Source organism: Musa acuminata, chromosome BXJ1-4, assembly GCF_036884655.1.
Source record: "Musa acuminata AAA Group cultivar baxijiao chromosome BXJ1-4, Cavendish_Baxijiao_AAA, whole genome shotgun sequence".
Classification (NCBI taxonomy): domain Eukaryota; kingdom Viridiplantae; phylum Streptophyta; class Magnoliopsida; order Zingiberales; family Musaceae; genus Musa; species Musa acuminata.
In genome coordinates this window covers 27,893,799-27,918,275 of record NC_088330.1, presented here as the reverse complement: position 1 = coordinate 27,918,275, position 24,477 = coordinate 27,893,799, and the positions used below count along the sequence as shown (strand labels likewise).

The following is a 24,477-nucleotide window of genomic DNA, read 5'->3' as shown; positions in this document are numbered from 1 at the left end:
GTGGGCTTTGGAAGGATTAGGGTTGATGAGAGAAGGGAAAGAGAGGGTCAGGATGCTGTTTCAGAGGAAGGTACAAACAAGAGGGCTGAAAAGCTCTCTTTTTCAGCCCAAAAGAGATGCCTGTGGTCCTCTGGAGATCAGGGTATCCCGAGTGGGCGTACCAGGCAGTAAACCCTGTTTGGATGTTTCGCTACTAGACCGCATGGTACAGGACAGTCAGTGTCTCGATCAGATAGCATAACGTACTAGGTGAAAACCTGTGGTTCAAAATGTAAAACCATGCTTACTGCCCTATACACCTAGTTTGGACCCTAAAAACTGGTTAGTACATCAGGTACAACAATCATACTAGACGGTAGCAAGGTGAAAACCTGTGGTTCAGGTGATGGTTCACGTTCTGATTGGTAAATATCGGCCTGTACCATCTGCTATGCCTGGACGTTAATACCTTGCTGATTGTTACGGTCATTTTGTACTAGCCCCGTAGCACATCCTGACATTTGAGTGCAAATACTGTTTCTTGCAACTGTCTAAATTTTCTGAAATACTTTTGATTATTCAATAGTATTGCTATACAACATGAAAGTCAGTAAATTGTTTATCGAACTCAAGAATTTCATCTATATGTCACCATGTGCTATTGAATGCATAAACTTTTTCATAGACACGTGTAACCTGTAGGTACTAATAAATGGACAAAAAATTTATAGTTTAGTACAGGGTTTTGAATATTGGTCTGTATCGGCGTATTGAGCAGGTATGTATCGGTATGTATCTCGCTAGGGTGTACCGTCGGTATGCTAGGGTGTACCGATGGTACACCCTAAAACCTTAAAAATACCTCCACCTACCACACTAGGGTGTAGCGACCGGTACGCCTCGGTAACGATCAAAATCTAAGGCGGTACCGGTTAAAACACTAGTACTGCCCGGTAGAGAGCGGTTCGCATACCGGTATCCTCTTGGACCGGCACATACTGCTCGTATCGGGCGGTATACATCGAAATTGAGAACCTTGGTTTAGTATTCATGTTTGGTATCTTTTATGCCTAAATGAAATATAACCTTCAATGATGTAATCTTATGTTTGCTTATCACTTGAGATCGTTTCACCTTTCCAGAAATTACTACTGGAAGCTAAGCGAGCACTGGGCGGGGTTCTTTCTGCATTTGAATTTATGGATAGCCATTCAATGGATTTGGTAAGTTGATATCTAATATGATTGTCTATTTTTGAAAAAATCTACTGATAGAAGGTTCTACTTTTAAGTTTTAACACAGCATGCATCAACTTTTGGTTTTGTCAATGGCTCTCATAGTTAGTGCTTTCTATTAAATATGACTATAGTAGGACCTTGCTTCTAAAGGGTTAAACACCACTGTAATGCTCTAGGAGGAGTCCCATGTGCATGTTTAACTTACTGGGTACTTGAACATCCTTCAACCACTTCCTGTTTTTACAAAAAGCATGCTGTGTAATCATTTCCACATTTTTTTCTATTTAACAAGAAAGATTTAGATTAAGTGATGCTATAATAAAATATTATTACTAGTTTTTTATTCCTTAGTCTGATCTTGATACAAAATCAATAAAAGCCTTGATGACATCTTTACTTTGCTCTTAGAATTTCAGAAAAAATAATAGATTGAGCAAATGATGGCCTTTTCTCCAAATTCCAATATCAATGATATGAAATGTCATTTTTATTATTAGTTTGTAATTATTATACTTTTATATTTGACTTGAAGGTTCTGTCTCACTTGGATGGTGTTCGCAGTCCTTTACCATCCTCCTTGTATAACTTCTATATTCTTGTTGAGACAACTGGTAGTGATGAAACATATGATAAGTAAGTTGAGCTTGTCACCTTTATAAATTTTCAATAATTTATTCTCCTATTTGTTTGACATTATGTTTAGTTTGTGTAACATAGCCTCATTTTTATGGTTATTGTTTCCATTTTCAAATAGATTCTTTTCTCTGGATTTTTGTAGCAAATAAATTTAGAAATACATTTAGAGAAAAACAACTTCTGAACTTAAATAACAATTCTGTAGTGCAGGTACTTGCACATTTCACAAACTTGATAAAACTAAATGTCTTCGTAGGAAAAAAATTGACCACTTTAGTATCTCTTAGACATATTAAACTAGGTAACATCATCCTAGGCGAAGTGAAATTACTCAATTATTACTTTAAAGGAACGGAAGATATGCAACCCTCTTCAGAAAAGTTTGGAAATGAAGCTCAAGATAAGCTATGTTGAAAAATGGGTGCTTCCACCTATTTCTCTTAACTTATCATCTATCATGTATCTTCAGTCCAACAACTTGCAAGTTTAAATTTTGCATTTGCTTCTAATTTCATCATCTTGTTTTTACTCACTTTTGAGTAAGGTTTGTAATTTTATACCATATTGGCATATCGAGCTTAGCTTGGTATGGTACAGTATGAGTGTACCGAGCAGTATGCCAGAGCATATCGCTCGTGATATATATATATATATATATATATATATATATATATATATATATATATTAAAAAATAGAAAAAAAGAGCGAAGTCGCCGCGTTTCTTCTCCCTGCGCTCCACGCGGATGAGGAGAAGATGCCGAGGCCTCATCGCCTTAGACGACGAGGAGGCGACATCTCATCTGTGACGTCCGACGAGGTAGGGCGGCGACAGATTGGGATCGTCGAGGGAGAGCCACGCCGGATCTCCAGGTTCTCCTTTTTATTCTCCCTCTTCCTTCTCCCTTAACTAATCCCGCCCGGTAGCGGGCGGCGACGGTCGAAATCGACTGTTACCGATCGATTTCGGACGGTAACGGGGCGGAAACAGCCCCAATCGACGGTACCACCCGGTAGAGGGTGGTCCTAGCAGACCGGTATGTACTGCTCGGTACGGGTGGTATCATTCGAAATTAAAATCCTTGCTTTTGAGCGACAACATTTTCACTTGCCATGACACATAATGAACGTGAAAGACTTTTTTTTCATGGATATTATGAGCATAGGTTTCATTTATTCTACATCAATCTTAATATTTCAAAACCCTATATGTGACTGCATATTTATGTGTGGTCATATGTATTCATGGGGACTATGTTGCCACATATGTGGTCCACATTGCATGAATATGCCACCACAAAATGGTGGCCCTACATTATTCCATGTTTTGCTTTGGGTTCACTTTTAATTCCTCCACAAGTAAACCAACATACATTGGATCTGATTCTGTTAGAGGGCCTGTCAAGCATCAAGCTCTCTCTGTGTATCTTGGTCTCCCACTAAGGTCTGAAAGGCTACTGTTGGTGGATCGGATGCCTCTCTAAAACAAAGTGGAATTTTGGTTCGATGGCAAGAAGAGTAGATACTCCTTTGCAAGTAGGTTGCTGTTACAGTCACTAACTTTCCTATCCAGTTTTTCTCTATCTTTTCCTGCCACTTTTGGCTTCTAAAGCTCATAGAGAAAGCACAGAAGAATAGCGGATGTGTTTGGTGGATAGTTAATTAGAATAGCGGATGTGTTTGGTGGATAGTTAATTGCTCAATTATCTAGAGATTTATGAATTGGGATTGCTTTGGAGTCGTTAACCTAGAAGATATAAATTATGCTCATTTTGACAAATGGTGGTGGAGAACATAAATAGCGCATGGCTGAACTTGGAAGAGAGCTTCTATAAATTTTTCTGGCTGACAAAGCCACTCTGAAGTCTGAAGTGATAACTCATTTAGGAACTCGTTTTTGCCAACATGGATAGGGATATTATTTATCAAATAATCATTTTTTACTTCTTGATTTATCTTGGGCAATGATTAAAATGTTAGATTCTGGAAGGATGATTGAATTGTTCCCATGGAGCATTGTTACCTTGACATGTGCTCTTGCTTGCTCAGTCAGTCTATCAAAATGACCCAAGCTCTTGTTTGAAAACAGATGGATTTAGGCCTTATTCTTATCTGGTTATTAGCCTATCTTTGAATCACAGATGCTTTCCCTTTTATCTCGTCATCTCAATCCACTATTGTTCTATTATGATGAAGATTTTGAACTAAAAGTGGATTCCACTCTTACAATTGCATCCTTGTACAAATTCCTTAATTCAAGCCTCAAGGTGATTTCTTTAGCCTCTTTTCAAACACATATAGAAAGGGGTGACTACTCGAAGAGGTAAAGATTTGATGTGGTTGGTTATTAAACTCTAGAGAAGCCTTTCTGAGGAAAGATTTAAAACCAAGATGAATCTACCTTAATTCCCTGGTGACCTTGACACCTGAGTGTATTCTTCTTGATTTACATGTGTATATCGAAATTTGGTATCTACTCCTCTCTCCCTTTTGATTCTGAATTCCATGCCATTCATATTTAAAGATCTCTGACACTGGAGGAGATCCTGTCTTCCCCCTAGGCAATCGTTGGTGATGGGCTTGTTCTTGTTTTGTGTTGGTCCATAAACATCACTAAAAGGTACCATTATGCTCTTATCACACAAAATGACAATAATATTTGGATGATACTATAAACCCCAAAAAGAACTGCAAAGCTACACACAAAAAGACATTTTACTCTAATTATAATAGAATCCTAATCCTGTTTCAGAAGAAGGAATTTCTTGCAACAAACTTCTATGCATCATATGTTTATAAAATAATAGGTTCAATGAAATGCATGAAAATACATAGTTTTGTCCTTCCTGATAGGTAACTATACTTGTTATATAAGTTCACACTTAGGATTTGGATACTATGTTTCACATGTTCCTTTCTTAGACTTTACCTAGCCTACTGGGCAAGGTGCTTTGGGGAGGGCTTTTCTTGATGGATGTTCTCTAGCGGTGATCATGAAGATGGACAATGGAGATGAATTTTGTAATTTTTTGTTATATGGAGCATTTGGTTATAGCCACTTGTTCTGAATTGACGCATTTCTTTGTTCTTTAAAGTTCTTAAGTTCTAGATGGAAACATTCTATTGCTAAAAGTGGTGTCTCTATTAATTAAAATATTCTTACCATAAATTTGACATATAAATATCTTGACAAGTGACAATCAATGTTCTTTGAATCATATCTTACAAGTAACAAAAAGGACAACTTGGTGCACTAGGTTTTTGCTAATGTTCTATTTCTTTCATTCAAACTGTTGACACAGATTTTAAAGGAGCAATCTCACTGTTGTGCTATTTCTGTGTATCTTATTTTATTAATGAAGTCTTTTATTTAAGAATGCTACCTCAAATGATTGTTAGAAGTGCTAGGACTATGAGTGTCTGAATTCAGTTTGTCAATTTAATTAGTGGCATTCAACTATGAACATTTTGCAGGTTGCTACTGGGCTCATTGGTAAATGTGTATTAGTTTCAATTTCCTTAGTTATCTACTACAATTGTGTTACATTTACAATCTTTATTTTTGACAAAAAAATGCAGAACAAAACTTGAAGCTTTTTTGTTACGATCAATGGAAGAAGGTCTCATACTAGATGGTGTTGTAGCTCAAGATATTAACCAATCATCCTCATTTTGGCGAATTCGTGAGGTTCAATATCTTGATGCTTTTGGAATTCCTTTTTTCTTGTGAGATGAACCCAGTAATTAATATTTATGATTCCACATAAATATTTTAGAAATGACCTAGGAAAACTTTTTCAAGAATCATAGAAAAGATATGAGCACACAAAGTTAGAATAGTTATATTAACATTGGTAAAGCTCTATGGTGGGAAATACCCATGTAATATACTTAATTTAGTTGGACATTATGGCTTATTGTAATGCTCAAAACATGATAAGCATAAACATGCATGGTTTGCCATATCTGACCAGCCATATAGGTCCCTAGTCAGACCGATACTCATCGGTTGGTATCGGTAACCCGAAAAAGGGCTGAAAAATCAACTGAATTAAAAAAAAAATCCTATTTCAGGTTTTCTTATCTTAATTTATTGGTATATAAATTAAATTTGATATGTAAACATGCATTAATAAGCCTCCAATTACCCATTAAACATGTAAAATACGCTCGTAAATCATGCAAGAAGTCAGGATATGATCAATCTAAGGTAATATTCTTAAGTACCTTAATTAAGTCATAATTAATCATTAGTCACTAATAAATTAATAATTACCAATATTCTTTACGCCACATGTGCCGTGACAAAGAAAATATAGATAAAAGCTAACTACCTTCAATCAGAGACAAATTCTATTGGACCTGTAGTTTATAAATCCCTTTTGAATCCAAATCAAGAGATTGATTTCCACTAATCACCGTCTAGAGAGATTAAACAAGTTTGAATGAGAATGAGTGGGAAAGAATGAGGAAGAGAATTTGGATAAGAGTGAGTGAGAGTGGGTGAAACAGGTGGAGGGAGGGGCTTTTATAAGCCCAAAACAACCTCCAATGATCAATTTGACCATTGGGGGATGGTATCAATCAAAATGACAATGGTATGATCGAAATGTGATCGTTACTGATCAGGTCAAATTTTGACTCTATCGGGTGATACATGAGGCGTATTGACTGGTATGCATCTCAGCCAAACAGGCTGGTTTGTGTCTCGACCAGACAGGTGTCATGGGCTGGTCCATATCTCGGTCAGCTCTCAGACCAGTATATGCCACCCATCTCGTACCATATCGAACAGTATGACAGTCCTTGTAAACATGTATCTTAAGTAATTTGCATCTTGTGTATTTTGCTAACACAATATGAATTCTTATCAGTAATGCCAGGCTGAAAGAAAGCTTCCTATCCACATCTAGTTACAGTATTACTTTTGAAGAATAATAAGAAATTTTCTTTCTCTTAACACAAATCCCAAAATGGGCTTTGTTGATAAAAGTCCATTTAGTTGATTTCTAACTAATCCATTTATAGTCATGTCTTGATGTTTCCCAGGCATGTTTAGTTTATTTTCTTGTCATGTCCACTTCCCATGTTATCGATAGTTTGTTTCTGATTATGACATGAAACAAGCTTCTACTTGTGTTTTCTGAGATGATTTGTTTCAAGTTCTTGTGTCAGTGATGTTAAAATAGAGGGTAGCTCTTCATTAATGTGATGCTTGATCGTATCATTTTGACACTGTTTAGCTTCACTGTTCCAGGGTATATCAGAAGCATCAGTTAAGGTTGGGGCTGTCTACAAATATGACTTATCATTACCCATTGACCAATTCTATGGTATCGTCGAAGAAATGCGCAACAGGCTTGGTATCTAACCCACAAATGCTACTGCACCTTAGCAATATAAATTAGCTTGTAGAACTGATTTTTTTATTACCTTGTACTATTTCATCAAACAAGTATTTTTATAAAACAAAGAAAAACACAGATTTATGATACCTGATAAATTCTTTATCATGTTCAGGTGAGGCGGCCAAGGTAGTTGGATACGGTCACCTTGGGGATGGTAACTTGCACTTGAATATCATGACAACTCGATATGATAGTGATGTATATCTATCAGCTTCAGCCTGCAACTTTGTTACATTGAACTAATTGTTATTAGCTATCATGATTAAAGCAGCATTGAATGTTGTGTTGCAGATCCTTGCTCAAATTGAACCTTACGTGTATGAGTGGACCTCAAAACACAAGGGAAGTATCAGTGCTGAGCATGGATTAGGGTTAATGAAAGCAAATAAGATCCATTACAGCAAGTCTCCAGAGACTGTATGTGGCTTTAAATCATATTCAATAAATAAAAACTTCGATTGATAAACTGAGAGACCTATATTAATTTATACCCTTTTACAGTGCATAAATTTCTCTTTCCTGATGTTAATTTACAAAATCATGAAAAAAATTTCCAGGCCTAAACAAGTTAATATGGTGAAAAAATTATTTACTTCATTGAGTTTGTTTTTTTAGTATCTAGTGCTTAATCACAGTAGTTTATCTGGATTCCGTGGTATATTTTTCCATACAATTTAATAGCTAGCTAGATATGTATAAATTCAGAAGTTCAAATAAATTATTTTTCTTTTGTATCTATGGGTCACCCAAGGTTTTGGATTAATGCAATTGCTTGTGTTTAGCTGAGATATTTTTAAAATTTTGTTGCAAGCTCATAAAAGTATTAAATATCATGATATTGGGATTAACGTCATTGCTCAGCATATTAGGACTTCAAAGCACTATTGATCTTCAGCTGTAAGAAACAGTATGCTAAAAAGAGGGCTGTATTTATTTTCTTTGAAAAACTCAAAAAGTAAGAAAATTCTGATACTACCATAAGTCCTGGAACAGAATTGTACACGATCTAAAATATGATAATTAGGCACTATTCAACTTTCTCATAATTCATGTCTAACCATGGTTGCAAGTATAACATATGTACTCCCCGAAAAAGCCATTTTCTAATTCTGTTAGGTTATTTTTTAAAACACACTTGACACTGATTTTTGTGCTACATACTACTAACACTTCATGTTTCTATTTTGCTTTATTTTTTCATCTAGCATGTACCCTCATTCATCTGTTTTATTCATGGCATTAAGTTATTATTTTGTTCATGTGCTTGGTTCTCACTTAATTTACACTATTGTCTATCTTGCCAGGTGCAACTAATGGTTGATATCAAGAAAATGTTAGATCCCAATCTAATATTAAACCCATACAAAGTTCTACCTCAGTCATGCTTCAATTGAACAGTGGTATGGTACTTAAAAGGCAAAATGTGTCCAGTGAAATCAATCAGATCTTGAGGTGTAGATTATGTTTGTTCACTTGTTACCAGAAGACTTACATAAATGGTGTAGGATTGTTAATATCTATAATTTTTGCTTATGTTTCTTGTTACTTCATTTTCTCTGTTACAAGAATTAACTATTTGTTCAATTTCTGCCATTTTCAGAAAATATTAGATCTCTTTGCAATTTTCAATTAGTGGTGCCCCCAAGAGCAACAAAGCATCAAAATCATAAAGGTGGTGGTCATCGATCAACTTCAAAGAGCAAAGGAAGCATGAAACTGTGAGTTACAATGAAGTTGTAAAACATCTAGCTATTCCTTTAAATCATTAAACTGAATTTTTACTTTTCCATTGCGTATGACACCAATAAATTAATCTCAATTATTTTACTTCAACTGAATGGGGCTTTCAGGTTTGAACCAAAAAATCCTTGATAGTTTATTGAACAACAAAATGAAAAATATGTTCCTTCTAAACTTTCCCTGACCTTTCTGCCCTAAAAGGTTGTTGTCAAAGAAGCTGCAGCAGTAACTAGAGGTTGGACTATACACATTAGTTTGCCTTGTATTCTTAAATTGCTATTTGCTCAAACCATAATTAGAGATTTGGTTCATATAATTTTTCTTCAATTTTAGCAGATTACTAAAGGAAATCAACATCAATGGACAGGAAGCTGTTCTCCCTAGGTTTTAGGTTTACCAAATCTGCATCCCCCTAAATCCAAAGATCGCTACCATCATCATGTCATTGATTGTTTGTTTGTCTATGGTATGATTTATTGTTAGGTGCAAGATTGGTTACACCAATATATTCTGAGTGCAACTAGTTGTGCCTTGAATGACCGTTGGATTTAGCCAGCAAAAAATTAGCTTGATGTTTCTGGTATTCATACAATTTGGCCATACCAAATCCTAGATAAGTTTTAAGATTCACCTCTCTCTCTCTCTCTCTCCTTTTCTCTTCTTTCCTAACTACTCCCCGAAACCCAAAAAAGAAGTATGCTACTACTGACATGTTGAACTAAAAAAAAAATGAAGGCAATCTTAGTACTGTCCGATTGAGATACACAAGTTTTTCATGCCTAAACTGGTTCTCCTGCACACAAGTATTTGATACCATTGTTACAGTAAACAAAACTACCTCATTCTCCCAACAATACACCTAATGCTACCAAATGTATCAGCTAAATCATGAAAATACATCATACAGGGTTTCAAATTTCATGCTATTTCTTTAGCTTGCTCTCTTTTCCTCTAGGCTCCATGACAAGGAAAGAACTGCGTATGTGGTCATCCACATAAAGTAGTGATCCCTTTCAGTTCCTTCTGAAGTGACATATTGGAAAACATCCAATTGATTCTTTGTGTCAAGGTGAGAACAAATTGTGAAGTCTTCAGAAAGAGCCTGGACACATCCTTTCAGTGAGAGTATGGCTGGCTCCATCTAGAAAACAATAGACTTGCGAATATTCATACTGTCATCATTACGGTCCCCAACTCTGTCCTATAAGAAGAAGCACAGAAAAGAAGGTTCCAATGGCCAAGCGCTTGTTGTGTTTCACATCCATATAGACAGCACAAAATATTTGTATCTTTGCAAGTAGTATTGTCTTATGAAAATAAATAAAGGTGAGTTAGGACAACTCCTTGGAAAATTCTCTCTTGCTGGGCCTCACTTGTCTTGTGGTCCTGTCCTCTGGACCATCGCATCCATCAGCTTGTCTTCGTCCTAGCAACATCTTGTTCACCCTCAAATCTATCTCATTATATGTTGTCGTCTCCAAAACCAAATAATCATAAGAGAAACTCCCCAACTTGTTACATTCCTTGCTTCATGCTAGATATTTGTGATGATGTTTTCTTTGCTACCGAGTGAGGTGTGGGGTTTTCATGAGGGGAACAAAAAGGAGAAGGGTGAAGAAGAGGGTTGGAAGATCCCAAAAAAAAAAACACGAAAATCTAACCTTCACATGTTGACCGTACGATGATCTACGGACGTTTTCGATATGGGAATTGGAAGCTTCTGTTTGCTTTTATGATGTGGGGAGGATATTAGGCTGACCTACTGGAGTACAAAACATGGTAAGGAAAGAGTTGTGTATTGGAGGAGAACATGATATTGTGATCAACATGGATTTGGCCACCGTTTCAACATGAGCCATGTGGTCTAACCGTGTGCATTCATTAGTGAGCTAGCTAGGGTTGCAAGGGCTGCATGCATGCATGCAAGGCAAGGCAAGCAAACAAGGCATGCGATATTAGGGTAGATGAGGATAGGTCCGCCGGTGCTATTGCGGCGGATGCCAAGGTCGAGGTCCACGATCCGTGACGCCGGCAGGAAGAGGTTGAGCCACGGGTGCGGCAGCTCCCACATCCCGTTGGCGCGGAGCTGCAGCTCCGGCCCGTGGACGCGGTCGAGGAAGTCGACGTAGGGGAGGTCGGTGGTGAACACCGATGCCGGTATGTAGCTCAGCTGTCCCAGAGTGCCTCTACCACCTGCAGCAACCAAAGAAAACACTCGACAGATGTTCTTCTCGTCACCGAACAAGGTTGATGGCCTTGTTGTGTTAGGTTGAAGTGCAGACCTACCTCATCAATGGAGTCGGCAGCGGAGTCGTCGTAGTTCTTGGCCATCTCTAAGCAGTACAGCACGCCGCCGGTGGCTCCTACGGAGCTTATCTTGACAGGGTTCTTCGGGGAGAAGAACGACGACCTCCGGTTGTTGATCAGGCCGTCGTCGACGACGAAGCCTTCGACGTAGTCGAATCTCTGGCTTGGTTCTGCGCCAATGGAGAGAGATGAGCTACTCCTGGTCTCTGGTGAAGGTGGTGAAATTTAAGTACAGCACTCGGATCCACCTTACCTAACCCCTACAAGAAAGTACTAGAGATGATGATGATTACAGTGCAAAGTACAAACAAGATTGCGCTCTTATAGCAACTTGCATCCATCTAATGACTACAGACACGAGAAGGTGGGTGGAAGAGAGGAGAAGGCGAGGGAGTTGTACCCTTTTGGGAGCTGGCTCCAGTGCAATCCTGGCCCTGGTGATGATCCCGAACTGTCCCAGTCCACCTAGAACTCCATGGAAAAGCTCCGAGTTATTCTCATCTGAGCACGTTATCAGTTCTCCCTTCCCTGAATGAACGAATTGAATTGAAGGGAAGAAAAGACTGGTATGCTATTTTCTTGGTAATAGCTTGTGCGATCGGTGGAGTGAGAAGAACGAGGAGGATGCAATCGCTAGCTTTAGAGAGAGAGAGAGAGAGAGAGAGAGAGAGAGAGCAAAGGCAGGGTATGAGGATGCTGCCGGATTAAGTCACGGCTGCCTGGCATGCAAACGTTTACCATGGACACCATAACTAAGATGTCGTGACTGCATGATAATGCCTAAACCGAGTTGAGATAGACGTATCACTCAATTTATGGAGCTTACCAACAGGTAGGACGATAAAATTGTTTGATACTTGAAGTCATAAAGATAATACCTTTCATCATCACAGAAGATATGATCGATCAGCTGATCCCAAATTATTTAGTCACCACCTTATTCGGATCTGAACCTCGAAAAGCTACCTAAACTTGGATCCGGATCCGATTCTTTTGTGTGATCCTGGATCGGACCTGGTTTTAGGGTTGCCATGCCATCCACAACATGCAACATGAACGAAGAAGCTGCAGACTTTGCTTCTGCTTGAGATAAGAAAGAGTGTCTGGTTAGAGCTTATAGTCGATTCATCTCGTCAGCGTACCATTGATTTCTATTCCACTACGAGTTAGATAGTATCCAACCCAAAAGCACAAACAGTTCCTCCGATAGCTTGAGACACCATTTCAACAGTTTCAAGAACACCTCCAAGTGATTCTTTTGTTTGCTAAATGTAGCTCAGCGTAGTTCTTGTGGTTTTTAATAATCATAATATCTGAATCAAATGTATGTTCTAGATTTGGTGCTCCACCATGGTTTTCTAATCGAAATTGAGCAAAGTCACATTGAGCAAAGCAAAATCCATTTAAAAGCTTCCTTTAGACGAGACCCAGCCTCACGAGAAGGCCAAGACTAGGGTCTCTCATCCTCGAATCTCTTCTTGCCGAGCCACCATGTTGAACCTCGAGACACAAAATGCATGTTATACTATCATTCACTCACCAAGTGAATTTATAAAAGGAAGTGACAAGATCTCCATAATTTATTGTTATATTCCATAGTTACAAAAGTAAAAGAAATAGGATTTTAATTACATATAATTCGTAATATGCTTCTCTCGAAATGATAGCAAGTTATTGACACAATCATCCGTGACATCATCTATAAATGGTAGCGAATAAATGGATTTGAAATAATCCTTTTTGACAATATGGGACTCGAACAATAGCCATTATGTGACTCCAAATTTTGAATCACCTTTTTAACCCTAGGAGACGTCGATCCCTATTTAAGCCCAACATCGGTAGCATGACGACCATAGAGAGATGGCCGGTGCACATGATCAGGCGAGAAACAACTTATGCCCCAAGGGTTTCAATATCCTTCCTCCAGTTCTAACCAAGTAATCCTTCTCTCTTTTTTGCTTCCTTCTCTCAGTTGTGTTAATTTCCACATGACTTACTATTTCACGTCCTTGAAACTATTATAAATGTTTGCGGAAGACGTGCTTTCTTTTCCATCTTCCTCTTCTACTGCATTAGAGCAAAGTAGACTAGTTTTTATTTACCTCACAATCCGAGGCAGTATTTGAGGTGTGTGTGTGTGGATTAGTAGAGATTTATGAAGAAGAAACATAGTAATCAGAAGAGAATATGGAGGGCGAAGGCCGTCACCAGTCGTATTCCTATCGATATTGTGGAGTCAGTGTTAATGTGTATGAACCCCAAGGATGTTGTGCGCCTGAGCACCACATGTAAGGAGTGGCGAGTCGCGGCCCTACGATTCGACCTAACCATGAGCAAAACCCCATGGTTGTTCACCGTTGCCGATGATTCCTACATCCTACAAAACATAATAGATGAGAACATGTCATTCACGATCAGAATCCCAGGTTTTCTCCTCGGAAGAAAGGTCATCAATGACTCATCATATGGTTGGCTTGTGTTGAAGTCCAAACAAAATGGCATATTCTCTCTTTTGAATCCCTTCTCTCGGGCACAGTTGGACCTCCCTGCACTTGGGCATCCAGGTCCGGTGTTCCTTCATATGTCATCACCTCCGACAAAGCCTGATTGTGTCATCCTCCTAGTTGATGTCGAAACTCTTTATGTTTGGAGGTCGGGGGACACATCATGGAACATAGAGAAAAACATGGATATCAAATATAATATGCCAATTATCAGCTTGCAAGGGCAATTCTATGCTATAGCTTACCCTTACTATCGCTTAATGACTTTCCAAGTCCTTCCTCTACGGGTCAGGAAATTGAATGTGCCACCTCCCATGGATATCCGTGTTATATTAATGTATGATGTATTCTTGGTTGAATCTTGTGGAGAGATATTGTTGGTTTGTATTCGTATGCCGTGCCTTGATAGGGTTGGCCATGATATTTTTATGCTTCGACATGATATGTGTGACAAGAATCATATCATCTTATTTCGACTCGATTTGAAGAATGAGACGTGGATCAAGATCGAGAGTTTGGGTGATCAAACATTATTCCTAAAAAATAATAATCAGGCGATGTCAATCTCGGCTCATGACGCAAAATGTTATGGTAATTGTATGTATTCCATTAACCAATGGTCACGAGATGTTTACATCATAAAAAAAGATGGCGTTGACACAATAGCTAGAGGATCAGAATCTATCATCAAACGATTTTGGATCACACCAAGTTTGATATGAGAGAAAAAGAAAAAGAAAAAGCAAGAGAACTATATTAGTTTGATATAGTAGGTCTCCATTGTCATGGTTTAAATTTAAAGCTTCAATTTCTTTTGAAGCATGACTGTATTTCGTCAATATACTTTTAAATTTTTGTAAAGATTTCATGATTATGGTCAAATTTCTGTTGTGTGCACATATAAAATCATCTCTTTTATGCCAACGATTCTTATGTTAAAGAATTAATAATAAATTTGACACTCCTGTTGTTAATATATATATATATATATATATATATATATATATATATATATATATATATATATATATATATATATATATATATATATATATATATATATATCCATGCAGAAAATCAAAATGTTAAGAATTATCTTATTATGTTGTGCCAGCACCAACTTCTAAGGGGCAGCAGTACAATGTGTTCATGGATGAACTATGTGGAAGTGCTCCATCTAATGGTTCCTTTGCAACTCTCCTGCCTCTGACCTATGTAGTTGATGCATGTGAACACAGAGCAGGAACATTATTGATGTAATGGATGGACGACAATGTCTTTGTCTCAAGCAATAACGGTAGATCTTTTAGAAGTTCTGATGGACTAATCACAGTTCTCAGGTCAATAATGTTGATACTATCACTAAAAATTCTCTGTGTCGGTGTCAGAAATAATCATCAATCCCATATGTCAAAGTTGTTCCAACATGGCTTGTTTCCTAAGTGTTGTCGTCTAAATCAAAGCATCATGCAAAGTTTTATCAGGTTCAAACCTCCAAAAGACTCCTTCGTTGCATAGGTTAACTGAGGGCTTAGGAAAATAAAACTAGTTCGCAGAGTTCAGACTTGTGTGCATACCTCTCCATGAAATTCATATTCCATTAATATTTGATTTTTTATAAACCTTTTAATGGTGTCCTTTTATGCTCTAGGAATTAAATTAAGTTTATTATTTAATATCATGGATAGGAGTATACCCATTTGGGTAAGGGAAATCAAATATGATTGTCAAGTAATCTGAATCCCATTTGACTTATATCCTTTAAATGCGTCTTGGTTAAATTTGATTGATTCCTCGGAGAAATAGAAATTGCTACATGAAGAAGGATCTCAAGGTCCTGAAAATAACTTGAACAAGTGGGGTTGACGATAGGTCATCTCCTGATCTTTTAGAACTGGATCTTATAGCAAGTGAAGACTTAAAAGGTTTGATTTTCTCACTTAATTATCAAACTGTGAAATATTCTGTCGTATTACATCACCATCACTGTTATTTTCATCTTCCTTTTCTTTTCTCCTAATTCAAGATTTGGTGAAGGAGGTGAATCACCTTTAGGTTTGCATTATAAAAATAATAATAAAAGTTATATAAAATTAATTATGAAATTGATGAAATAGAAATAAAAATATGTAATTACTATCATAAGTATAATCTTCGACCTTGTGCTTCCGTTCATCTACCCAATACAATTGGACCTTAGCTCTATACGTGAAGAATCTAGAGGATGTTTTGATACTATACGAAAAAGTTCTTAAAAAAATTAAAGAAAGGAGAATAAAAAAAAAGGAGGAACTAAAGAGTCAACTAAACCAATGAAATATATATATATATATATATATATATATATATATATATATATATATATATATATATATATATATATATATATATATATATAGGGCTATAAATAGCCTTTTCTAGCCAATCATAGATTGTCATTTTGTCACGGACTTAGTTAATTTTGCTTAAGTTGTGCGGCACCCTTGCGTGTTCATCCGCAAAAGTCAACCTCCCTGAAATCTCTAATGGTCACTTATGACCTACAAAAGAGAAAACGAGTTAGAGAAAGCGTATCACTCAGGATCCATAAGTTAACATTTTAGAAAACACTTTATAGCTAATGCAAATTACAAGCAGACTTTACAAGCTCTCAACGGTTGCACAACAAAGGGTCAAAATGATCAACTATAGACCGAATATCTCTCGTAAGTATCCACATGACATAACCTTTATTTACAAGCCTAAAACAGCTACCAAATCAAACTAAAATGGGGGTGTTAAGCCTTTGATCGTCTCTCTACATGTTGTACAAAGCATGAACAAACCAAAAGACATGTACATATATAAGCATTATATCAAATATCCTATTTAGAATTTTAGCTGTTAAGCCTTTGATCCCTGTTGGTTCCTACGAATCCTTTAGCTGAAGGAAAAGACCATCCTTACTATGCATCAGTCTCTCAAATGCCTCATGCTTTTTGAAATTGGTGGATGAATGTTGGAGCTTTAATGAGCATCGCCTCGTAAACTTTTGAAGTTTTCGGTCATTCCTCCACAAAATTTACCCATCGACTCTTTTTTCATCTAATTGTCACTTCCAAGTAGATTCGCATCACTTCCCCTTTCGATTGACATTCTGTTGGGAAATGAAGTGAATAATCTACTCTTAGTAACACTAATCACCATTGGTAAGGATTTGATAACTATTGTCTTCCATTATCTTCGATTGATCTTTGAACCTATGCAGTGCTCCTTTGCTGGATAGATAAGAGAACTGGGGTACTCGGTTTCACCCATTCTTTTAAGAGTTGAGAAGGCAAATATTACTTGACTTCGCCCGCCTCTTCGAGGGTTGTACTCCATATATCGAGCTGGTTATTGGCCCTTCGCTTGCTTTTTGTTCACACTTTTGAAACATTCAAAGTGTTTGAACTCCTTGCATTGAGTTAGCTACTGTGATTCACCTTCTCAATGCCATCGAACTTCTGGAATGCAAAAAGCTTATAAGCTTTGAACGATTACACAACAAAGGGTCAAAATGGTCCACTACAGATCGAATATCTCTCACAAGTCTCTATATGACATAACTTTTATTTACAAGCCTAAAACGACCACCAAACCCAACTAAAATGAGGTTGTTAAGCCTTCAACCATCCCTCTAAATGTTGTGTAAAGTATGAACAAACCAAAAGACACGGATATATATAAGCATTACATCAAACATCCTATTTAGAATATTGTTAATGACAATGTGCTTTCTTGGGAAGCATACAATGTTATCCTAAGTAGCATGGTCAAAAGTAGTGGTTCGAGTCCTAAGGTATAATATACAAAAAAGTAACGGTAGTTTACCAAATAAATCTCTCGGAATAATTTTTTACCACATGGGTATCATTCATAATCATTTTTACTAAAGATGTATCTTTTTTCATAAATACCAATTTTATCCTTAGAAAATCTTCGAACCGATTCAAGTTAAATCTCTAAACCCTCCTCTTTGCCACCGGTTTGGGTTTGATGATTCATCGATCATATACCATCTCTTGGATAGAAGTTTTGACGGAGGAGTTCACTTTTGCTACAATAAACACGATTTAGAATAGGGGAAAGTAATATACTCTTACCATGAATTTAAAGTGTTTACGATCACTTTCTAAAAATTGGGATTCGAAAGTAATGACAATATAAGAATTAAAGTACTTGAACTATTTTCTGATTGAAGAACTTATTAGGTCTTTGATGATATATGAAATAACTTATATGACATTTGACGAACTTGAGAACAACCTTCCAAAGAACAGAAAGGATTTGACACTTAGAACAAATGAAGACTACTCGAGCGAAAGCTATGACTTTGAACTCTTAACTATAAAGCTTAAAAAAATCTTAAAACAAGAATCAAAGAACAAAAATGAACCTAAAAAGAAGAAGCTACAAAAGAAGAATAAAACACTCAAGGTGGCTTAGGATGAATCGAGTTAATCCGAAGATAAGAAAAAACCAACAAAGGCGAGGTAGCAAACTACGCCTTAACGACTTTCGATAATGAGGTAACCATAACCCTTTTGCTTTATTTTGAAATTACTTGATGCATTTCATGAGTTATTTTTAAATTAGTTTAGAAAAATTATACGTAAATTATTTATAAAATAACAAATAAAAAAATTGGGATCATGCTAGTAATTTTGAAAATGATAATGACAATTACATGTTTTATGAAAATATAATAAAATGTTAGATATAAATCTAATGCTTGTACATCTAATAAGATTAATCTTATGCATGTTTTTAAGAAGCAATAGTGTGTATCATATTGATTTTCGTATTGCTTTTCGATTTTGATTGAAGATGCCTTATGTTCAATGAAACCATGCTTGATGTTTTAATAAAAATATTAAGAGGTTTGATGTCATCTTTAATGAGTTTATACTTCGAAATTGTACATATTATACCTTAAAAACTTGAAACTATGTTTTGGTATCATGCCCAAAGTAATGATGCATAATGATCATACTTAATGAGTTTATATTTCGAAATTATGCATGATGATTCTTGTAATTTATGGCTTATCGATCTTTGTCGTAATGAAAGTTGCTTTTTCCATTTTAAACATGATGCATATTTTGATTTTGCATAAATGACAAAGGCATTCTTGTATGAAATAAAAAGGAAATATATATTTTTTTTGAAAACTTCTCAATCCCTATCTTATTGAGTTTTCAAAAAGAGATTGATGAATCTATTTTTATGAATCTCTTGAAAGGGACTTTGTTGATTTGACAAATTGAATGAGTTAAAAATAATGATGAATGTTTTGAAAATAAATGATTGTATCATGTTTGATGATTTTACATTTTAAAATTATGCATGAAGAGTTAAAGTGATGTTGGTTTAAAAATATTTATTCAAATGTATGAATCAACGATCTTTTTTGTCAAATGAATCATTATTTTTCTTATGAATTCTTGGAATTATAACTTGAGTCTTCTTTTTGAATCAAGATCGTTTCCTATCATGGTTTCTATTTACAAAAGAAGAAATGTGTCAAAAATAATATATGGTCTTTTGACATTCATGATTGGATTCTTCATCTTTGTTATTTATCCTTGTCATGATTTGAAGATTGAAGTAAAGGGAAATGAATTGCACTATTTTATTGTTATTCCTCTCTTTTTGCCAATGATAAAGGGGGAGAAAGAATTGCTAGCGTATACATCACGGAAAGAGGCAAACTTGCAAGCTTGCTCATCTTAAAAGAGAAGCAAGAAGTGCTATCTTGCAAATCTCAAGAGAAGAAATGTTTGCTAAGTTACACATTTCAAGAAGATGCAAAAATAATCTATCTTGCACATCTCAAAAGATGTAAAATTTTGCTAACTTTCATATATGTAAAATTTGCTAGCTTACATACTCTAAAATGATATAAATTTGCTATCTTGCATGTTCTAATATGATATAACACTTAGCTAAATTTGCTAGCTTACAAATTGCAAGGAGAAAAACTTAAAAGGAAGCAAAATTACTAACATGCACTTCTCAAAAGAGAAGAAAGAAAATTACTAGCTTGTATGATGATAAAACTTGAGATTATGTTTAAAATGTAATGATTTGAAATTACATATCTAAAACTTGATAGTTGCACTTCTCCTTTTTGTTGATGACAAAGGGGGAGAAGATATGATAATATGAGAATTATACATAGTAGGATGTAATATACTTTGATATTTTGATACCATGATGATACTTATGATCATGCATATGATGCATACAATACTCGTGATTTTATTATGATGATGCATATGATGTGAATCATGATTTGCTTTGGCTTGAATTCAAGGTTCTATCAATATGGCATATTGATAGGAGGAGTTAAGATTAACTCCGTCATCAATTGATTGTTATCATTAAAAAGGGGGAGATTATTGAATCTCAGATTTTGATGATGAAACCAATTGATAGTGTTTATCTGATCTACGTTTTAAGTGACACAAGAAGCTTCGATCAGGGAGAGACAATTAAAGCAGGAAGAATCATGTTGGGTATGAGTGGAACATGTTAGAAGATTGAATGTTGCGCCGAAGGATCGATCGACGTATCGATAGAAGACTTCAGACTAAGAGTTCGGGCATTGGGCCAAGAAGAGCAGAAATTGCACTAAAAAAATTGGAATTGTGAAGGTCAACTGGCCGATTGGGCAATAGGCCGCAAGAGAGGATGATGTGCCAAAGAATCGGACAAAGCATCGATGAACCAATGACATGCCGGACAATATTTGATTCAAGCTTTGTAATAATTATCTAGATCAAAGTAGGTTTTAAGTGTGTAGGATTAACTACGATTGTGATCAAAGCATAAAGCAAAATAAAGTCCCAAAGTCAAGAACGAGATTTCGTTGGGAGTTCGAGAGTTCGTTGGATGTCCGGACGTTCTGTCATAGATAAAATTCTAAACAAGATGTTTAATATAATGCTTATGTATGTTTATCTCTTTTGGTTTGTTCATGCTTTACACAGTATGTAGAGGGATGGTCGAAGGCTTAACAACCCCATTTTAGTTGGGTTTGGTGGTTGTTTTAGGCTTGTAAATAAAGATTGTGTCACATGGACACTTGTGAGAGATATTCGGTTTGTTTGACCAATTGGGTAAGGCGAAGTATTTCTACAAACTCGACCTTCGGTCGGGATACTAGTAGGTGCGCATAATTGAAGGTGACGAAGCGAAGACAACTACGTAACTATGTATAGAGCATTTGAGTTCTTGGTGATATCTTTTGGCTTAGCTAATACTTTGATCACATTCTACATTCTCATAAACTAAATATTCAAGGAGTATCTAGACAAATTTATAGTCATCTACTTCGATGATATCATTGTCCACAACCAAATGCTTGAGGAGAATGTCAAACACTTTCAAATAATTTTGAAGAGTCTTAGGGAGAACACTTTGTTTGTGAAAAGAGAGAAGTGCTACTTTGCCCATATACAAATTTTATTCTTAGGGCATTGAATCAATGAAGGATCCATTTGGATGGACAAATCGAAGGTGTAGGCTATGGCAGAGTGGTGAACACCAAAGAAGGTATCAGAGCTGAGGTCTTTGGTTGCATCAACTATTATCAGTGTTTCATAGTTGGGTACTAGAAGTGCTTAGCTCCATTGATAAAGTTGTTGAAAAAGGAGAAGCCTTGATGATGGTCAAACAAATGTGAGGCGACATTTCAAGTCCTAAAGACTACTATATAGAAGAACCAATACTCAGAGAGTAGAAGCCAGTAGGACTTTTGAAGCTGTTGCCCATACTAGAAAAGCCATAAGAGAATATTTCCTTGGACTTCATATCAAACTTATTGATGGTAGGGGGACTTGGATCAATACTCATGGTGGTTGATTAGTTTTCAAAGTATACAACATTAATTGTTGCACCCTATATTGCTCAATAAAGGAGGCTACCAAGTTGGTAATGATGAATGTGGTGAAGTATTGGGAAGTTCTATATACTATCATTAGCGATTAAGATGCATAGTTCATTGGATGGTTCTAGACCGAGCTATTTAAATTACTATAATCTAAGTTATACTTTTTCATAAGCCTCCACCCCCATATGGTAATATTTTTGGCACTACATGAGTGTCACATCCCGGATTTATAAAAAGAATAATAAATCAATAATTTATTATTCATAATTTACATAAGAAACTCCCTCTTTTTTTTTTATTCATATTTGAATTTAAATCCTTATCTTTACAATAGTAAATATTCTATTAATTAGAAAAATGACTACATCTTCTTCGTAGGGTCACAAGTCTCTTCCACCCAAGCTTCAGATCTATTACAAAGTAGTAGATTACTCTGAAAATAAATATAATATAAAAACATATCAGCAACTACACATGTTGGTAGGAACCTCAAAATAATAATTAAAACAATCTTCAATATTCATGAAATAAATATCAATAATTCAATAAGAAATGATAATATATTTATTCATTATAAAACTTATGTATCAGAAAAATGATGATAATTTCTTACATAATAAATAAAATCATGTATCAGCCACATACAACATATATAATAATAAAGGCGTACATCACCCGATGGTGCACTATCCCAACAGCGAATGGAGAGGCATATTCCATGGGATGGATTCCTCCCAATAGTGGATGGAGATAATCCATATCGCACTCCCAACATCGGATGGAGTGGTATCTCTCACCCGCCTAAGTGGGGACACATTCTTCCCAACAACGGATGGAGAAACCGTCTAACCATCACGTTTGATGGCCCACTAATCCCCGAAGAGAATCGTCATACTTGCCGTCGGTAGGGATATATAAATATCCATGATCATTTATTTACACTCATCCATTCACTCACGCATGCATCAATAAATCAATATGGTTAAATATTATAAGAGACCATACTTGATGTAAATTTGCTAGACTATGTTCATTGGTGGCTTCGCACTGTGATGGGCCCGTAGCTCCTTTCACAAGTTACACTCCTAATGTAAACTACTAGTCTAGTTACATCTACTACATGATACATATCAATATCATAAACATAAAATAGAAACCAATAATAATTTTCAAATGACATCTTTAGATAAACTTTTTAAATTCATCAAATCATAAAGGCATGAAACATCAATATCAAAATAGTCCTCAATCAACTAAAACCCTAATTGGAATAGCTCAATTGACTTAAACCAAACTCAATTCGATTATGATCTAATGGAAGCAACCTCAAATCCTTATAGAACCGGTCTGGAATCACCATAAATTGGTCTAATTTAGATTTGATTGATCTCGATTAGGTCAAGTAGATTTAAATTAGTCGGGTTAGTTTAGAATCACCCTAAACTAGCTTTAACCGATCAAACATATCTAATTTAATCAATTAACGAGCTCAAACCAATAAAGAAGAGGAAATTAGACTATGTCGTATAGTGTTAGTGTTATGATCAAGAGCAGCACTAAGAGGGGGGGGTGAATTAGTGTAGCGGAAAACTTTCGTGATTTCGAAAGACTTGTTTTGATTAAAACTGATTCTGACAAAAATGGTTTTGATTCAATCTATTTCGGAGAGAATTTGAACTTGAAAGCTTTTGTAAAAGTGTAAGAAAAGATTAAGGAGATTTGCAGTAATGTAAATTGCACAAATGAAAAGCGTCAGTTTCGTAAAGTCTTCGTATGATTAAAGCTAATCTTAGAAGGCATTTACTTGAAGGCGTATGTAGGCGTAGTAAAAACACAGTAAGGAGGAGAGGCAGTTTGCTATAAAAGTAAATTACTCAAAGTAAATGCAAATCGAGTTTTAGAGTGGTTTGGTCAATGTGACCTACATCCACTTTCAGATTCCTCCTCCGATGAGGTCACCAGTGTCCACTAAAGGCCTTCCTTCAATAAGTGAAGACTGAACATATCTTTATAGCACTTTCTCTTTTTCCTGGGTTTAGGAGACAACCCTTACAAGTCTCATTCCTCTTTCTTGGATGGTTACAAGGCTAAGAGATGAAGGAGGAGAACTCTTCACTTTTACAATACTTTAAGACTCAAGAACTCAAGATTATGCCAATAGGTTTCGTACTCTTTCATGTAGAAAAGGGTGAGATTTTTATAGGCCCCAATGGCTTCAAAATTGGAGCCAAAAAGTGTCACATCCTCGGACTCCGGGGTACTAGCGATACCACCGCCGTTATTGGGCGGTACTACCGTCACTAATATGACACTAGGTGGTACCACTGCCAAACAGGAGGGTACCACCACTGTCAAGACTGCTGCTGGTGGTACCATCACCCAGATATCCTGGGGCACTGCCTTCCAAGCGGTGCCATCGTCGGCCAAGTTTTCAAGGGCTGAATTAGGTGCTCAATTCGGCCCAATTCAGCCCTATTAAGGGCCCATTTGGCCCCTAATTAAGTTAATGAGATTACCTCCCAATCCTAACTTAATTTATGCTCTAACTATGATAATTAAGGCATAGTTTACAGTGCTTCTTGTTCCAGTGCGTCAATTGCTCTTCTGGCGAGCTTCCAACGTACTTCCGACGAACTCTCGGCAATGTTCCGGTGGACTCCTGGCAAGCTCCTAGACTTTTACGATGATCTTCTTGGCGAGTTCCAACGAGCTTCTTTAGCAAGCTCCTAGACTTCTCGGTAGGTTCTGA

The 24,477-nt window shown here is 36.3% G+C and overlaps 2 protein-coding genes across 4 annotated transcripts in view; one reads left to right on the top strand and one right to left on the bottom strand.

Annotated features, from left to right (window-relative positions):
- The window catches only part of LOC135651524 (probable D-2-hydroxyglutarate dehydrogenase, mitochondrial), a 30,957-nt gene extending 21,865 nt beyond the window's left edge, over window positions 1-9,092 (top strand). For 2 of the 3 annotated variants that reach the window (XM_065171635.1, XM_065171641.1), the window contains exons 10-17: window positions 1,122-1,202; window positions 1,750-1,850; window positions 5,431-5,539; window positions 7,109-7,214; window positions 7,372-7,457; window positions 7,551-7,676; window positions 8,564-8,659; window positions 8,860-9,092. In XM_065171635.1, the coding sequence (XP_065027707.1) occupies window positions 1,122-1,202; window positions 1,750-1,850; window positions 5,431-5,539; window positions 7,109-7,214; window positions 7,372-7,457; window positions 7,551-7,676; window positions 8,564-8,653 (699 nt within the window). In that variant the 3' untranslated portion in view covers window positions 8,654-8,659; window positions 8,860-9,092. Of the gene's footprint in view, window positions 1-1,121; window positions 1,203-1,749; window positions 1,851-5,430; window positions 5,540-7,108; window positions 7,215-7,371; window positions 7,458-7,550; window positions 7,677-8,563; window positions 8,759-8,859 lie in introns of all 3 variants that reach the window. The other variant, XR_010501860.1, reaches the window with a different exon arrangement.
- Window positions 9,093-10,863: 1,771 nt separating this feature from the next.
- Window positions 10,864-12,191, bottom strand: LOC103981992 (cytokinin dehydrogenase 5-like). The gene is made up of 5 exons (XM_065180575.1): window positions 12,185-12,191; window positions 11,707-11,834; window positions 11,560-11,566; window positions 11,282-11,512; window positions 10,864-11,192 (listed from the first exon to the last, which is right to left on the bottom strand). The coding sequence occupies exons 1-5, from the start codon at window positions 12,189-12,191 to the stop codon at window positions 10,864-10,866; spliced, it is 702 nt and encodes a 233-aa protein (XP_065036647.1).
- Window positions 12,192-24,477: the final 12,286 nt, after the last annotated feature.

What these genes read in the sequence shown, in the direction of transcription:
- LOC103981992 (XM_065180575.1), bottom strand. An exon ending in CGACTCCATTGATGAGGTAG is followed by an intron (nt 11,193 to 11,281) that starts GTCTGCACTTCA and finishes TGGTTGCTGCAG; the next exon opens with GTGGTAGAGGCACTCTGGGA.